We start from the raw sequence: 18697 nt of genomic DNA on the forward strand, positions 1-18697 counted from the left end.
GCTGGTTCTAATAGACCAGATGAGAGCCTATACATATCAAGGCGAGCAGTTGCTTTATTTTAGGTTAACCCATTATCACTTTTTGAGCTGTGAATTTGTGTGCTGAACTCAGGTTTTTGGCCTACTCTCATCAGCTGGATAACTAAGTTGCTGCTGACTTGATTTCATTGGTTGGTGGTTGGTGTGTGTGTATTTCAGCTTATTTACATTTGGTTCTTAATGCTTAGCCATCTTGGAGGTCAAAAAGGTGGAACAGGAAAAAGTAAGTAAGTAAGTTAAAGGAGCACCTCTTTCATTGGATGATCAAGGCAAAAGAGCCAAGAATTGGAATTCAAGATAGAATGAACAGAAGAGGGGACAGTTTCTGAGATAACCAGAACATCAGTGTCACTGTTTAACAAATAAAATAGTAATAATAATAATAATAATAATAATAATAATAATAATAATAATAAATAATATAATAAAAACCCTTAGTACAGTGCATGTGAAGAAAAAACCACAATACTTTCTTGTGTACAAAATTTGATCTGCCAGGATTTTCTGTTTGAACTTGCAGCACAGATTCCCCTCCCCAGGGGTTAACTGGGTAGGATTGTAAAAACAGGTTACTTTAACCCAAAAGGCACAGCAGCCTTTCAAACAATAAACTCAGCCCAATTTACTTTAGCATTTGTTTGTTCAATGACTTTGCTTGACTACAGCACAAGTAGGTTTTGGTTGGGCATCGCATTGTGTTTTTCTTTCTTGCCTTATCCAACTTGCTCACTTGTATCTGAGTTGGGTAAAGGAAGCAGCCTAAGTCAGAGTTCACGATATGTCTGTTTCCTTTTTGAATCCTTCTGTATCTCTGCATGTTCCATCATTTTATAACAAACGATGGAGTAAGTTTCCCGGCCAGGCTTTTATCACTTTCCGAAACCACTTGTGTATGTTTCTCTGTAGGAAAATGCCATGTGGTGCAGATTTTTAAGGCTTTAAAAATAAATAAATCCACTGAAAAGTTTTCTTGGGTGATGAAGTGAAGGCTTAAAGCCCTCCCCAGTTTTAAGTTATCCTTCTGTTTACTTCTGCATTCAGCAATTGAGATTTTTTTGGGTTGAGGGGCACCCCAAATGCTCTTAATGAGTTGTTGGCTTCCTTCCCAAAGTTGCCTGAAGTGCTGTTCTCCTTAGTGGAAGTAATTCTGTCTTTGATGTAGTTTCCAGAGCTGTCGACTAAAGTTGCACAGTTCCCAGAAGAAATAATACCCTAGGAGTGTATGCAGACTAGAAATGCAAACTCCAAAATGAATTCTTCCTATAGGAGTCTGGCAGTCTGGTTCTCTGTGGAATCTTGCTTGTTTACATAATCTTATCTGGCTACGCTTTGGTATTTCATCTGGCAGGCAGTTCCTATAAAAAGCAGCTGTCCAAGCAATGGGAGTGGCGTTTCTGGTTATAGGGATTTTGTGTGGTGGTGATGGTTGTCTATAATACCTTGCTCGAAGTATACCTGTTTTCCTCCTAAGACCAGATGCTCAATATTTAACATTCATTTGTATAGGTGTCCCTCATGACTTTTCTTAAAATGAAAAGACTACTTAGACTTAGGGGACTTTTAAGTTTAATATTGAAGGTATTCTTTACCTCTGTACTGGATCTCCCCACCCTGAAATAGGGTTGGTTGTTTGGTTAATTAATTAATTAACAAACCAATTAATAATGAAATGCACACATGCATAATTGTGTGATGACCAGAATATGCGAAGCTTTTAAAAAGAGGTGGCAAGAGGAAAAGGAAATCCCAGTTTGCTAGAAAGTGTCATCCTATTTTTCTAACACTCTGTGCTCAGGAAATCTTGGAATGAACATTATCAGTCTTTGGGTTCCTCCAAACATTTGTTTGTGTGTGCTGTTTTAATTTGAAACTCTTAGAAAAGTCACTTTCAGAAGAATGACTCAAAAGATAAGCAGAATGCAGCTGAGGAGGTTGAGTGAGTTAAAACAAATAGCTTTTTCTTTTCCAAACGCCATGGAGATAAAACAGTAACTTGCAGTGGCTATTCCGACCACACGCAGGAGGCGGCACAGACGTGTCCCAACCTCATGGTTGCTTAACTGGAGCCATAAATCAAAGCAGCTTTGCAAGTAGTCATCAATTCATCAACTCCACCCACACAACCAGTTGCTATAACTTGTCCTGGCACTCATGGCTCATTTTTGGCATCAAGGAAACTAGGGAGCAGTAACAGGAAATGCCTGCCCATGCTCCCTTGTGCTTGACATACTTTTTGATGCCAGGCTTCTGGGGAGGGGGCACCAGTTTTCTCAGCTCTGCCTTTGTTGAAAGACCATGACTACTTTGATTACTTTCTGCCTGCACGTCTAATAACATACTGTACCTTTTAGAAATTGACAAAACACAAGTGGGTGTCTTCCTGCTTAGCCTCATGCTTGCCCAATTTCCTGGGCTTTCCAGAACTGTATTTAAGACCACTGAGTGTGTGAGCTATGCTGAAGAATTTTCACCACCACTTTCCATTCTTTATTAGCTCTGATTGAATCGTTTTAAATCATGGTTTCCTAAACCATGCTTACATAGTCCACAAGTCTTATCCTGTTTGCATAACTCCCATTTTTCTTCTGAAGACCACCTTCCGATTAACTTGAGTGAAGACAGAACTGGGTTCAGAGTGTCAGGGCTGGAGTCAGATGCAGGTCAGCATGAGAGACACAAGGCTCCGTTGTCAGTGAAGTTAACTCTTTATTCCAGGAAACAGCATACAACACTTCCCAGCATGCCTTGCCCCTGTGGAGCAGTTGCCAGGACTGAAGGCCCCTGCCTTCCACTCTTTCTAAGGCTCCTCCTCTCCTAGATGTTTCCCAAGCACTCTCAAACTTGCACCTGCACACTTCTGGTCTCTGTTCAGCCTTCCTCATTATTCTGCATGTTCTTGGAGACCAAGGAGGAGGGAAGCTTGTCGCAGCAGGAGAGGGAGGCTCCCTGGATTCTTCAGCAGCCTCTTGCCCCGCCCCTCCTCTGCCTTTGCTTCAGATTCTGAACTGCTCTCTATCACTGGCTCTTCCTGCTCACTGACTGCTTCCTCTGACCTCTCCTCAGTGTCTCACTACCAATCCCCTGGCTCTGAGCCTTCTTCCTCTGGCATTTCACTTGGAGATTTCCCTGTTGGTGCCTCCCACCACTCCAAGTCCAGCCAGTCCCTGACACATAGTAGCCACACTGTTGCTTCTGATACCACCAACCTTGCCAATGAGCTGCTCTGGGACATGATTAGTATAGTGTGTGCTCCAAGTAGCCTGGGTTTATTGATTCACTCTCCTACCCTGCACTAACAAACCACTGGGCACAGAAAAGTAGCCATCGCCATCCCCTGCTCCTAGTTCTGTATACCTTTATCCCTTTCTGCAATTTCTGCCAATCCTCCTCCTAGGTGGCGTGGGAAATAGGATACTTGCTTCCTTAAAGATGTGCTTGGCAATATGCCCAGGTTGTCACCATTAGGTGTCTTTTTGAAGAGATATTTATGGGAGCAGAAATATCTCCCTTTGCCAGGAAAACCTGAGCTCCCACCAGTTCTTACTGATGGGATTTTATAATCTGCCCATCACCAAATGGTCCCAGGGTAGAACGTAAACAAGATAATTAGAACAGTGCAATAAAAACAAGCTCAAGTACACATGCTATTAAAATCTTTATTAAAATAAACAAAATCAAGCAAAATATCAGGCTGTGAATAATCACAGCTAAATAGCTCATCACACTCTCCAGCCCCTCCCAAAGGCCTGACAATTGGTTTGCTCAGCATATATACCCAACTTAAATAGCTTTGGCATATTATATGGATGTGACTTTCTTCCTTAATTTTTTTCCCATATAATGTATATTTGTATACTGTTGTATGTTGCCTTGGGTTCACTTGAGAAAGAAGTCTGTAAAATATATTTAATAATAACAAATGTCCCTTCATGATGGGTCTGCAAAGTAACAGTGGTACCTCGGGTTACAGACGCTTTAGGTTACAGACTCTGCTAACCCAGAAATAGTACCTCAGGTTAAGAATTTTGCTTCAGGATGAGAACAGAAATAGTGCAGCGGCGGCACGGCAGCAGCGGGAGGCCCTATTAGCTAAAGTGGTATCTCAGCTTAAGAACGGTTTCAGGTTAAGAACGGACCTCCAGAACGAATTAAGTTCTTAACCCGAGGTACCACTGTATTCATCTCTCATCTGAGAAATCCTATTTAACTTTTGGGAATTTCTGTCTGATAGATTTCTTCGTAGGTGTATTTGCAACATAACCTGATGTAAAAATTCATTAACTGTTCTTATCTACAGATAACACAACAAGGGCTGCTTCTGCATTGCACAGCAGCAGCCCACATCCTCCTCCAATCTCACAAAAACTCTTATAAATTATGGTTTGTTGCTAGCAACAGTTTATGCTGGCTGGGACAGATGGAAGTTGAAATCCCTGAAATGTGGGGTGGGGAGGAGAAAGATGTTCAAAGCAAGAACTGTTTGCAGCATGGGCAAATGACTACATTTTATAAATGTTGGAGATGAAATTCCATTGCTTGCTGGAAATAGTTTATGGCTCAGTGGCATGTGAAACTCAACTCTTCCTCTCCTCTCTTCTCAGATGAAGCAGATTATGGTAACTTTGGTTCAAACACCTTAACCAGGAAAAAGAAAGCTCTGGTGACCCTCCGGAATGACAACCTTCGCAGGCGCCCCCACGTTAATATCAGCATGCCTCAGGATTTTAGACCCGTGTCTTCCATCATTGATGTGGACATCCTACCTGAAACTCATAGGAGAGTGAGATTGTATCGACATGGGTGTGAGAAGCCTCTAGGGTTCTACATTCGTGATGGGACCAGTGTCAGAGTAACTCCTCATGGGCTGGAAAAGGTACCTGGAATTTTCATCTCTCGGATGGTTCCTGGTGGTTTAGCTGAGAGTACAGGCTTGTTGGCTGTCAATGATGAAGTCCTGGAAGTGAATGGCATAGAAGTGGCCGGGAAAACTCTTGATCAGGTAACGGACATGATGATCGCCAATAGCCATAATCTTATCATCACAGTCAAGCCAGCAAACCAAAGGAACAATATTATCAGAAGCAGTCGGATGTCTGGGAGTTCTGGCCAGTCTACGGACAGCACTGCAAGTCATCACAGTTTGCCTTCTTCTCATGTCCTGCAGAACTTCCACCCTGATGAAATGGAGAGTGACGAGGATGCTGACATTGTAATTGAGGGCTGTCTGGAGCCACAGCCCATTCCGAAATCGCACAGCCTTCCTTCTGGTAGCCTTTCCCGAATTAACGGCAGCAGTCTTAGCCAAAGACTACAGAGGGACCTGGTACTCAACAACAGCTTGGGACGAGAAAGCAACGGCAATATTCACAAAATTCTGAGTTCCTTAAAAACTGATCCTCGTCATAGCTTGGTTATTCCCAAAGGAGGCATTGAGGAGGACGGAACGGTGATCACACTTTAGTGGGTGCTTCCGTTTGTGTGTGTGTTTCTTGTCTGAAGTGCCAACTGGAACAAATCTATACACATCCCGAAGAGAGGGAATCTTAATTCTCTTAGACCTTCTGAGGTGTGACACACGTGTTGCTTTCCGGACATGGTGGTATTCAGGATTATACATAAAAGTGCTGCCTATTGCAACCCATGAAAAATTGTAAATATGGTTTCTGCTCCTAGGGTCAGAATGAGGGAAAGTAAAGATTGCTGCATTTTTAAAAAGAATCCCATCTATGAAAGTATGTCTGGTGCATGTATGGATATACGCTGCAATATATACATGTAAATTGTATATATTTTGATGATTAATAACAACATGCACAGTAAACATGGAATGGGCATTCATAAATTAGTCTTTGAGGGGAAAACTACTATTAAGGATTGTATCCAACAGGGTTGCTCAGTCAGGTTTCTGTCAGCCAAACAGGGAAATCCTTATTCCCTCTTCCTCTGCAACACCCCCCCCCCCAAAAAATCTGCTCTGGAGGGTTCCCGAGTTCTCTGGAGCAGATTTAGGAAGGGGAAATTGCTGACCACTCCAGTATACTGACCAAAGCCTTACCACCAACTGAATAGCATGATTGGATACAATGCAATGTGTTTAAATTTTGAAATTTTACTTTCTGCCATTATATACTGCTTCCTAGTTTGTTTACACAGAAAATTTACTTCTCTTGCCCCTAAATCTGGAAAGGGCTAACTGAACAACTTTCTATCCTGGAAATAGCGTTGAGGGAATGCTGCATTTGTTTTTGTTTTTTTATTTTTGGAACAAAACTTTGACCAAATGATTTTGTGTTTTATATGTATATTTTTAAAGTGGGATAGTGTCACATTGTTGCCATAATTTCTTTTTGATCAGCACCACCTGCTGGTGACTTGGAGTACTGTTGGAATAAACTGTCTTCATATGATGTGAAAAAACAACAACAGGCAGCATGGAGGTTGATTTAATTGATGCACCATCAGGATATGTGTTCTCTTTTTATTGCTAAAATATTTATTAGACAAATACTCAAATTTTAGTGACTGTTGGTTTCACTTTTTTATATTGATAACAGTACTGAATTTGCAAATAAATAATAAGGTTGCTTGGACTGCATTCTACGTCACCACAAGAAACTCATCTAAGGCTGTAATCCTAACTCCACTTATCTGGAAGTAAGCCCCATTGAATTTAATGGGACTTGCTTCTGAAAAGATTTCGTTAGAATTGCAGCCTAAATTTGTCTTACTGTTTAGAATTAACTTGAATCCAGAGTCTTTAATAATGAAAGCTGGTTCCTCTTGGTACATACTGATTTCCTAAGCTAGAGTATTATTTTATTTTATTGTCCCTGGAGTCTAAAATGCTACAATTCGACAGCATATCAAGTGTTTCAAGTAAAGACTATCTTAGATTGTTGGGATCATGATTAGTTATAAAGCGAATCAATAATAGGCTACTCCAAAAGAAACGGTTTTGCTCCCAGCTCTGTTTTTCTGTTCTATAAAACGCCACAAGCTGTTATGATGTTTAGTAGAAAAAAGGTTGACTATATTATGAAGTGTCTAGGAAAAAATATAATTGTGTTACAATGTATTTTTCTACTTTTAGCTTTGTCATTTTCTTTGTTTTTTACTGTGTAGTTTTGTGTATTAAAGCGTTTCTAAACAAATGAAAATTCTTTATATAAATTATATCCCACACCTTCCACACCCTTATTTTGTACTATAAAGGGCTCAAAACACTTTGGGGTTGTTTAATAAAAAAAGCCTTTTATTGTTCTGCTTGGAATAAAGTTATGTACAAGCTTCAATATTTCTTAACTGAATAATGCCACCATCACCCCAAACCCAGGTCCTGGGCACCAAAGCCATCTCAATAAAAATACCTTTGGTGCTTCAGAAGAAGGAGGGGGTGGGAATGTGTTGCCATCTATGTTGTTGGGACTCAACGCCCATCATCCCTGGCCAATTGCTGTGCTGCCTGTGGCTGATGGGAGATGGGAGTCCAGTAACATCAGGAGGGCTACAAGTTCCCCACCTGTGCTACTGAAGAGTGTACCGGGGTGAGAATTTTAGGTAGCCATTGAATACCTTGCCATACAGAATGAAATGGATTGTATGGAACAATTAGAAGAGTGTGAATATGTTAGGAAACTAGATGGCAGGGTTATTTTACCTATACAGAGTTGCTGAGAGCTGGATGCGGCAAAAGCAAATAATTGAACTTTGTGTTGGAGAAATGGAGCCAGTAAAAATACCAGACACCAATTCCCGTTGGTGAACAGATCACGTCAAATTTTTAGAGGCCCCAGTATTTATGCAGAATGGGATCCCTGTAGAACCACTTTGTCAAAATCACATGAAGTTGGCTTTTGATCAATCTCACTGTTGTTTAACAAATACTTCATGATCAAAAGTATCAATCACATAAATGTTCTAAAGGGAATACAGATTCTGTTAACCTCTTCTGAAAAGTTAACCAGACTACAACCTGCAGTCTTTGTGTCATTAGTCCTCATTACAAATCGGGGATAAGTCTCCATGAGTTTAGCAGGCTTCTCACTTAAGGCATATAACTGTCCGTGATTGGGTAGGTGACTGAAACAGTGACTGTAGATAAGTATTTATTTGTGTTTTTGGTGGTGAAATCAAACTGTTGGAGAGTTACAGGCCCCCTCTTTTCTTCCCAGCCCTATACTGCATATAACACCAGTGTTTCACAACAGTAACTGAAGAACCTGAAGAAAGAGATAATGCATGTGTTTTTGAAAATGAGGGGAAATTATTTTACTTTATTTTTAAAAAGGAGTGTGCAACGCCCCCAGTATTTAAAGAATCCCCACCCCTATTACATCATTAGAACCAAAACATAAACTTATGAAACTAGAAAAGAGCAAAAAATATCAATGTTTGGTCCAGAATCTAGGTACTACACCCTCATTAAAGGAGATTGTATGAATGATTCACTAAATGATGACGTATGTAACTAAGCTCATGGCCTCAAATTCTCTTTATCTTATACGTTGCTTTATTACAAAAATGATGACTAGACTACTGATCCTAAACTGAATAGTTAGTTGCCCAACCACCCCCTCCAGAACCCACTGCTCTCAACTGCCTCTCAACTGCCTCGCATTCAAACTCCCTTTCAAATCCTCATCCAATCATCACTCACCACCAGAATCCCACCATACTCACTCTCTCCCCCTCCCTCCACATTCCCATAATAATTCTGATACAATTACCTTAATAACCCTATTACATTCAATATTTAATACACGCTGCTCCCTATAACCATACAGTGGTACCTCGATCTACGAACAGCCCTGTTAATGAACGATTCAGACAAAGAACTCCGCAAAACCGGAAGTAGGTGTTCCAGTTAGCGAACTTTGCCCTGGAAGCCAAACGGAAGTCGAATGGTGGAAGGGCACCGGCAGAGGGAGGCCTCAGTAGGGAAAGTGCACCTCGGTTTAAGAACAGACTGCCGGAATGGATTAAGTTTGTAAACCGAGGTACCACTGTACTGTTAGAAGCACTTCAGCTTCCCATTCCTGGTTCCTAGGAAATGGGGGTGAGCAAATTGCAGGTTCTCCATCCCTGTTCTAAAAACCAGATGTCTTCCTCCAAACAATCCTGGGAATTATAGCTTGTTAAGGGTTCTGGGGATTGTAGGTCTGTGAGAGGGAAGCCACAATGGCACGAATCATTTCGGGGGAAGTCATGTGCTTTAAAGGCGCATTGGATGCTCTTTAAAACATTGCATCATAGAACTGTAGAGTTGGAAGGGACCCTGAGGGTCATCTAGTCCAACTCCCTGCATATGCAGAAATCTCAACTAGATGATCCATGGCCATCCAAGCGCTGCTTAAAAACCTCCAAGGAAGGAGAGTCACTGCTTCAGGTCCTAAGGGCCTCTGGAGCAGGCGGAAACAAGTTTGCTCCATCCTCCATGTGACAGCCCTTTAGACTTTAGTTATTGAAAGGGCTGCATGGTGTGGATCTCATATCAGTGTTATGAGAGTGTAAGCAACACATTTCTCTCCCCTTTCTCCACACCATGCAGAATTGCAATGGTAACCAGAAGGCTGGAGTTTGGAGCCCAGCCAGGGCTGGCTGTGGGCAGGATCCTTGCATTGCCGGGAGTTGGACTAGATGACCCTTGGGATCCCTTCCAACTCTGCCATGATTATATCAAGCAGCTAAAGGAATGAAAAGATGCTTCTGAAACATTTGGGAATCATAGGAACACACTTCCCACCAGTGGCTTCCTGCAAGAGTTTGCATCTTCCTTAGGAGAGAGGCAGGCCAGAACAAGGGGGGAAGGCTTAGAGTTCATGTAGGTGGAAATGCCAATTGAGTGCCCTATACTATAGGAATGCTTCCTTCCTGTGTCCTCCACCCTCATGCGCCAGACTGGTGCTGGCATGGCTGGGAGCCAGGCGCCTGCTGATTCCTCCATTTTCTTTGCAGGGAAGGAGCCTTTCCCCAGCATATACTTTGTTCTGGCCAAATCCCTGGAGAGACGTGATGACCCTCAGGTACTGGGGCAGAGGGAAGGAAGGGGTCCTTGTGAAACACGTTTGGGGAGTCTGTGGCTTCCAGCAAGTTCTTTTCAGAAGCAATGCTCCCTCCAACAGGGGAGGCTGAGCATAGCCATCACGGCTAGTTGCCTTTGATAGGCAATTGTCTAGCCCTCTTTGAGAGCCATCCCATCCAAGATGCTCTTGTGGTGCATCTGATTCTCTTATGCTTCCTTGCTCCTGCAAGGAGGTGACTATTGTGAGATCCTTTGGTTAACATCTATCTGGGCTAGAAAATATTAAAGAATCAGAGGAGTGGTAAGCTTTCCTTGAAGCACAACTGATCAAAGGCAGGCAGATCTGTTAGCATCTTGATAAAGATGCTCAAACGACAAAGGATGCTATCATACCCCGCAAGCATCTCAGAAAAAGCTCCCAAGCTGATGGAGAAGAGAGCAGTTAAGTGGTCAGTGGGGCTCCAGGTTGCCGTTTCTGGATCCCACCACAGCCCTTCCAAGTTGCCAAAGAAATCAATGTCACAACAGTTTTTTCCTCGCACCTCCTCCCCATGATCCCCCGTGGGGCCTTCTCCAAACATATGCTGTGTCTGAACCAGCAGATCCCGCCAAACCAAGTAATCGAGGATCTAGTCAGAAAAGGAGTGTGCGCAGTCATACCAGAAATAAGCAAAATAGCTAAACAGGTACTAGACGTCACCCCAGAACTGGCCCTACTGAACACCTTCCAAGATAACAATGCCCACTCACACTATAAAGAGCTCATAACCCACTGACAACGTACAATTCAATATGGCTAACTTAACCCGACAACCCCCCTCACCCATGCACAAACAAATCCCACTGCAGCCAGCCAAAGACAATCGGCCACACCCTAGGCCACCCCAACCTCTCATCATCAAGGAAACATAACAAGTGAATAGAAAGAGAACTTCCCCAAGTGATACTGACAGAAAAACCCCAAACATACACTAAATAAAAGAACTTAAGCTTTGCCACCCCAGTCCCTCTCTCCCGTCCGTCAGTCCCCTACAGTGCCTACTATGGCTGTACAGTGGTACCTCTGGTTATGTACTTAATTCGTTCTGGAGGTCTGTTCTTAACCTGAAACTGTTCTTATCCTGAAGCACTGCTTTAGCTAATGGGGCCTCCCACTGCTGCCACATCGCGGCGGCGAGATTTCTGTTCTCATCCTGAAGCAAAGTTCTTAACCCGAGGTACTATTTCTGGGTTAGTGGAGTCTGTAACCTGAAGCGTATGTAACCCGAGGTACCACTGTACAGACAGAAACAAGGGAGACATGTTTTATTGCAGCTGGGGAAGATGAAGGCATAGAATTAGGTATTTCTACATCTTGTTGACAATGTTTCACAATGTAATCAATGCTTTAGAAGATTAGACAAATTCCTGAGAGGATAAGAGTGGTTAGGCTCTGCCTCCATGGTCAAGGGGTATTCTGGTTCTGAATACCAATAGCTGGAAACCTCAGGAAGGAAGAGTACTCTTGTGCTCAGGTCCTGCTTACCAGTTTCCCAAAGGCATCCAGCTGGCCTCTTCGAGAATAGGACGCTGGACTAGATGAGATGAGGCACTGGCTTGATCCAGCGGGCTCTTATGTTCTTAATTTCAATCCCTGTCATATGCAGGTAGGGCTGGAACAGACTCCAATGTGAAACCCTGGAGAGCCACTGCCAACTGAGTGAAGACAATGCTGAGATAAATTGGCCAATAGCCTGAGTCCATATGAGGAAGTTTCCATGGAAATGCAGTAGCTCCCCAATCTACAGTCCTGGAATTCCAAAATTTGTGGGCTGAATATTTATTTGACGAAGGCAGGTGTAAGGGCAAGGAAGAAATGAGTCCTTATCCAGATGCATAGGTAAGTGCTACATTCCCCCCCCCACACACACACACATACAAAGGGAGGAGTGATTACTTACTACTTTGTCCCAGCAGCCCAAGACAGAAGCTCAAAGCTACAAAGTGCTTAATCTAATTAAGTCTGCGTTAATGGGCATAGTCAGGATTTTTGTTGGGGGTGTCAGAACCTGAGAATTGTATTTTTATTGATTTTTATTGATTTAGGGGCACCTGCCACCCCCATGTCTGCGTTTCTCGTCCCAAAATCTTTTTTATTTTTTAAAAAGACAGTGACTAAAGTCAAGCGTTTGTAACTTCACCATTAAAGCAGGTTTTCCTCTTTTGTGGTTGGGCGGTTGACATCTCAGCACAGCATGTTTCCTATTTCCTGGACATTTGGATCGGCCCTACTCTGCTGATAGACCAACGTGGCTCCGGCTGCAATTGTATACCTATTTACCTGTTAGCAAGTGCTATGAAACTCCATGGGGCTCCTTTCCGAAGTCTGCTTGGCGCATCCTAGCCTTCCTCTACCTTGCAGGTGCTGGACAAAACAAGAGAAGAGAGAAGCAGCACCTCGCTTTTAAAAGGAATATGCGGTCCTAAGTTCACAGGGCGGGGGAGAAAAGAAGGGAAAACGAAAGCGGAAGCACCTCCCTGGACGCTCTCCAGCCAAGACTGAGGAAAGGAGGGAGGCCGTTCTCGGGGGCCAGGCCTGAAGCGGGGCCTCTAGTCCCAAGACACCCAATCACGGGCTCCGCTCAAAAGAACGCCACGCCTCCGCTACGTCCCTCATTATTTAACAAACGAGCCTTCCCTTTGGCCGTGTCCCCGCTGGGTTTCCGTAGATGAGGAAAGGCACCCTCCCGCTACTCCGCCGACAGTTGACGGGCCGACCGTTGAAAAGCGCTTCGTCAGGTGACAGGCGGTTGGCTTCCTGATGCGCGCGGGCGGAGAGTAGTAGCGCGAGGGAGGGGGCCGAATGGATGAGGCGGCAGCTGAGGAACCGCCGCTGCTGCCGCCGCCTCCGCAGCTGAGCGGCGACAGCGGCAACGTCTCTCAGAGCCACAGCAGCGCCTCCGGCATCGGGGAGGAGGAAGAAGAGGCGGCCGAAGGAGATGCCTGCGGAGCGGAGCTGCTGCTGGCCACGGCCGCGGCGGACTACGCCGGGTACCTGCTGCCCTCGCCGCTGGGAGGAGTCGCCCCAACCGGGCAGGTGAGCGCAATCACTCGCCCGCGTCTCCTCAGGAGGGGAAGCCGCCGCTTAACCGCAGCCTCGGAGCGGGGAGGGAGAGTTGGGTCGCGCCGCGGTGCTTACCTCGAAGCAAAGCCCCCCCCCTCAGTTCAATGGGGGGGGGGTCCCAGGTAAGGGGGCGAAGTGGGCTCACCCCTTTAGGCTGAACTCACCCACCCCATGGGCGTAGCGAGCCCCCCCCCAATCAATTAATTAAATAAATAAATATTTAACTAAGAGTAGAAACTGTAGAAAGATTTTGACAAGATTTTTCTGAGCACTTTGGGTCCAAAGAAAGTAATTTGAAACAACCGTTGAGACATTTCCTTCAGAATCCGCAGGATGACAAATGGGTGTCCTAGCCCCCCCCCCCCAAATAAATTATGACTACGCCCATCCTCTCACCTCCGATTTTATGCAACGCAGCAGCTGTAGGACTTTAGTTTATGGTCTTACTGGCCTTGGACGTTGTGAGGAGTTTCTTTCTTGGAGGTTAATGGGTATTGCTTCCATTGTTCAACCAAATCCTGTGTCTGTTAACTCAGAAGCAAGCTCCACTTTGCCCTGAGTTTCTTCCAGTCCATGTGTTATCATTATTTCTTAATTTCTATAATGCCCTCATCCGAGAAGCACAAAAAAAGACACAACATAGTAGCAAACAAAAACTCCAGCCCCGTCGCAGACACAGATTAAAAAGGTTATCGTTTAATTAGCCAACGGCCTGGGAGAAGAGTGTTTCTGGTGCCCAAAGGTGGCACCAGGCGAGCCTCTCTAGGGAGAGAATTCCACATAAGAATGCCCTGTGACGTTTGCATTTTTATTTATTTTTTGCAGATTGAAACCTTAGACAAGAGTCTGGAAGATTTGCTGACAAGGGTAGATGAGTTTGTGGGGATGTTAGACATGGTAAGTCTAAGAACACAATAGATACGGTCAACCACTGAAATCAAACTTCCTTTAGGCATGCTCTCACCAACATTAAATTAATAATCTGAATCTAGCTTGTTTTAACATGTAGCATTCCAGTTTTTGTGGCATCCCAACATTACCCGCAGGCATGTGCAGATTTGCTCAGATCAACCAAACAAAAAATGAAATAGCCTTAACCAATTGTTCTGAGCCAAATAGTTTTGTTTAGATTATGATTGTTCTTTATATGAGCACTTAGACACAAATTCTTTACTTGTAGTGGCCTGTGGGTTTAAATAACATTTTATTCATTCATTTAGATGATGTTTGAGATCTCAAGTAATCTTAATGCTGTTGTTTAGAATTTTTCTTGTCTGATATTTTTCTAGATTCGAAGTGATTCCTCTCAAGTAGTAAGTGAAAGTGTGCCTCATATTCATGCAAAGGCAATGGAAATGAAGCAACTGTATAGAAAGATTGACAAACTGGAGGTATGTGTTTCTAATGTCAGTATCACAGCCCTTTTTTACAGGACTACTTGGAAATAATCTTTGGACTATTTTCTTTTTGATCCTGTAACATAAATATATTCACCCAATCCAAACAACTGAGCTCCAAAATTTGTGTAGAACTTCCCAGCTGGAAAGGAGAAGTTTCCATGTCCATTCCTTTTCCTGTGTGCAGATGATCTTGTAGATTGGGCACATGGCCCCTTGCTGTTCTTAAAACTTAGTTTAAACTGTCAATTAAAAAAAAAATCCTTGCTCCTGTAAATTTCAAATAAAAGAGGAGGAATGTGGCTTTGTAGCGTAAATCAGTGTATCCAGGCACACTAGGGGAAGAGCTTGCTATGCTGTCTTGGCATATACAGTGGTATCTCAGTTTTCAAACATAATCAATTCCGGAAGACCGTTAAGAGCTCCAGAATGTTCGAAAATGGTAAACTCAATATGGAAGTCTCAAAATGGAAAACTCAATATGGAAAACTCAATACGGAAGCCACGTGACATGTTTGACTTCCGAGGCACGTTCGAAAACCGAAGCATTTACTTCCAGGTTTGCTGCGTTTGAAAACTGAAATGTTCGTCAACGGAGACATTCGAAAACCAAGGTATCACAGTATAATCAGTCATCTTACATTGTAAAAATTATGACTCACTCTTCAGATTTCAAAGGAGTTTAGAAGTTCAACATATAATAAATCTTGGGATTCTTCATTTCTGTTCTGTTTCCCACCACCCAAAAAACCCCTACTGTGCTTCCAATACTTTTTGTACTTATGTAGTTAGAACTCTTGACATAGGTAACACTGACTCTCAAGGTTCTAATTTTTTTTAAAAAAACCACAGATTATTCAACCACTGTGTAACATGTGTTAAACAGATTTTGTTGTTGTTTAGTCGTGTCCGACTCTTCGTGACCCCATGGACCAGGGCACGCCAGGCACTCCTGTCTTCGTTAAACAGATGCTTTTCCACAATCTAATGCAGTTAAATGTGCTTTGAAATGCATTGATTTTCATGTACTAAGTCTAAGCTGGAATTTGGAATGTGGCTGTAGATCAGATGCCAGTGGTTTCTGACATGTGTACAGAAAATTTGTTTTTTTATATGACCAATAGAACTATTTGAGCAAAGAAATGTCCCTTTAATATTCTCCCATATTGCACCTGTTCATTGCTATTGATCTGTTGTTGTCTTTCAGGCCTTTGTAAAAATGGTTGGAAATAGTGTGTCAGGGATGGAAGAACAGATCGCAAAGGCAGAATCAGACCTTGGAACGTTCCCAAATACTTTCAAAAAATTTCTACACACAATCAATGTGCCATCTTTCCTTAATGTAAGTTTTGTTCCTCAACTATGGAAATGCTTGCTATAATAATGTATTTGATATCAAATATCATAAGCTTTTGTTATGTTCAGATGTCAACTTACTAGATTAGTTTGTAAGCCCAGGAGAACAACTTTGGCAAATCTCCCCACTGTTGAGATGATTATGATGATGATTCATTAAGTAGAGGTGTGGTTGTTTGATCCTGACAGTCAACATATGGATGTATGGATTTAGATACATAAAAGGGAATGAAACATAATGCAATCTAGATAACTTTCTTGGAGTGTTATATCCCTCACAGACATTTGCTTACAGCGTGCTTCTTCCCTTCAAGGGTTGCAGCCCACCCCCCACCCCACCCCTGCATTTATCTGAGATGGGAAATGGTTTGGGGGGGGGGACAGGAGATTTGGAACATGCTATATGTGCCATGATTGCAAAATACTGCTTTATTAAATGTAACCCCTAAGTACTCAATTGTTAACAAAGGTATGCCCACAGTGGCCAACCTACCCCACCAACCAACAGAAAGATTCATACATGATTCACCTTGCTATCTCATATAAGTCCTCCACAGGTGAATAGAAGTTACTTGCTTCCATGAGAAATGAATGACAGTCAGCTCCATTCTTTCTTAGTTCCTTTTTGGATCTTGCCTGTTTTGTGCTTCCAGGCAAGATGACTCATAAATCTTTTGCCTTACAAGTTGCTATAAATTACAAGTGGGGAGAGTACTGTTGCACTTGGAACCTGCTTGTGGGCTTCTAATCTAGTTTGGCCACTGTGGGAACAGAATACTACTAGCAGGGCTCCTCTTAAGCTACCACTAAAATTGTGGGGAATTCATGATTTATTTCTGTTTATTCTGTTGTGAGCAAGTATTTTAACATACAGGTTTTAATTCCAGAAAACATCTTCCTCAAGGCAGAATCAAACAGTTTATGAACCTCCTGATCTCTTCAAGACAGAAGACTACTTTCCTTCCCTTGGTGAAGCACAGTATATGTGATTTAGCTTGACAATGACATTATTGACAAGAGAGTCTTATCTAAGCGAGTTCAGTGCTGATCTTAGGTAGTTGCAATTCTTTGGAAATTATGTCCTGCTGCTTCTCATGTGTCCCAGGCCCTCTTCAAACATATTTCAGCTTAGTTTTGTATAGAATATACTGTTTTTCCAGTCTTCCAACAAGGTGAACTATACACTCATGTTTGGCAGCTAACCTTGCAAGTAACCCACTTTGAAGGCAGGGAGAGGGAGATGGGGTTGGGTGGAGGCAAGCACACTCTCATGCCATATAGACATAAGCAGTCCTTCCCCCTCCCTGATTTTATGTGTAGGAAAGAGGGTGTGTGCAGAATGGGCTTCCTTATGATCAGCTACCTACCAAACACCTTTTTTACCTTTCCAGGCTAGAGAGTGTCAGGGAAGGCAAGTGGGGAAGTAACACGTAAGTTAATACCTTCTTTTCTTACACCTGCCCCCTAAGGATGCCATAAACACACACCTGCCTTTTTTACTTGTCAACATTGAAAGGCTAGGTAGAAGCAGGTATACTTTTCTATGTGTTCCTTAGATTTACAGCCCCTTCTTTGGACCTAAAATGAATTGTGGGGAAATGGAAGAGGCCAAGCAATAGAACTCATTTTTGTCTTCCTCTGCCCAGGAGTAGACTGGCATATGGGCAACCAGTTGCCATACTCTAGTAATATTTTCTTGGTTATTCTCATTTCAGAAATTGGAATTAAAAAATGTATAAATACCCATCTGCAGTTAAGAGATTAAGAGGGGAGAAAACAGGAAATGTATGCTTTTGCATCTCACATTTTTTATTTCTGCTGCTAGTATTAACCCACATACCACAAGGATATTTTTTAAAAAATATTCTGTGGTACTTTTAAGTGCAATAAGGACCAAAACTATACATTCATGCCCTTTTTAATGAATGTATCTGGATTCAGTTCAATGTATTGGGTGGAAATGCACTGTTTAAACAAGGAGAGGCAAAAGCTGCAAAGTCAAGTCAAACAGCTATAGGTGCTGCCTACTGCAACAATTCTGGGGAACTGTTGCTGACAAAGCCCTTTTTGATTAATACCTTAAAACGTTTGTATATAAAATGCCAAAAGCAGTGGCCAAAGCTCTTATAACTTAAAATCTAATTAAAGTTTAAATAAGATTCCTTAGCGTATGAAGTTTTTATTTTTAAACTATAAATATGTAAGGTTGCGCTCATAAGCCCACTTGTTTGGGATTATGGCCAATGAATTCATCAAGATCATACTCTCTAATATAGTGTTATGGCATGCCATCCCCCCACCCCAATGGCAGCCTGTTAACTCTCAAAATTTAAACTGTGTGCACTGGTTAAAAAAGACTGGCAACCCCTCATCTATATAAGTCAACTCCCACATTGTTACAGAAACGAGGATGTATTTTTATTAAAAGATTATGGAATTTGGACTTTTCCTCTAGCAGTGAAACTATTTTCAATGCTGCCATATTGAGAAACCTAGCCAAAGGCTTTTGCAAGCACAAGTACTTTCTGCACCCTCTTGATAATCAATTCTTCACTACTGTACAGGGGATACTGGTGAGGAGATAGAATGTGGTTCTTTTCGGGATAGTTCTTCTTAGTTATGTATTATAATCTCACCCAAACATGAGATGACTAACATAACTCTACAGAATCAAAGGGTGCACAGAATGTATTCAGCAGAATGCAGTGGCAAACAAAGCTTTTTCTTAATTCTCTTTCAGTCTGAGTAGGCTGCTACACGATTAAATGGAACCATGTTTCA

At 42.6% G+C, this 18697-nt stretch overlaps 2 protein-coding genes and 1 long non-coding RNA gene across 3 annotated transcripts in view; 2 read left to right on the top strand and 1 right to left on the bottom strand.

Moving 5' to 3' along the window:
- The window catches only part of PARD6G (par-6 family cell polarity regulator gamma), a 67356-nt gene extending 60166 nt beyond the window's left edge, over positions 1-7190 (top strand). The window contains exon 3 of the mRNA XM_083623993.1: positions 4641-7190. Coding sequence (XP_083480119.1) covers positions 4641-5500 — 860 coding nt within the window. The 3' untranslated portion in view covers positions 5501-7190. The remainder of the gene's footprint in view (positions 1-4640) is intronic.
- A 1090-nt stretch (positions 7191-8280) lies between these two features.
- LOC310767224 lies at positions 8281-12267 on the bottom strand. Its single transcript, XR_014550769.1, has 2 exons — positions 11352-12267; positions 8281-11123 (listed from the first exon to the last, which is right to left on the bottom strand). It is a non-coding gene; the product is annotated as an uncharacterized lncRNA (long non-coding RNA).
- A 477-nt stretch (positions 12268-12744) lies between these two features.
- BLOC1S4 (biogenesis of lysosomal organelles complex 1 subunit 4) lies at positions 12745-18075 on the top strand. The gene is made up of 5 exons (XM_083624105.1): positions 12745-13136; positions 13989-14060; positions 14453-14554; positions 15768-15902; positions 16804-18075. The coding sequence occupies exons 1-5, from the start codon at positions 12903-12905 to the stop codon at positions 16903-16905; spliced, it is 645 nt and encodes a 214-aa protein (XP_083480231.1). The 5' UTR covers positions 12745-12902; the 3' UTR covers positions 16906-18075.
- Positions 18076-18697: the final 622 nt, after the last annotated feature.

This window comes from Podarcis filfolensis (assembly GCF_964270895.1).
Source record: "Podarcis filfolensis genome assembly, chromosome: 7".
In the NCBI taxonomy this organism is placed as follows: Eukaryota; Metazoa; Chordata; class Lepidosauria; order Squamata; family Lacertidae; genus Podarcis; species Podarcis filfolensis.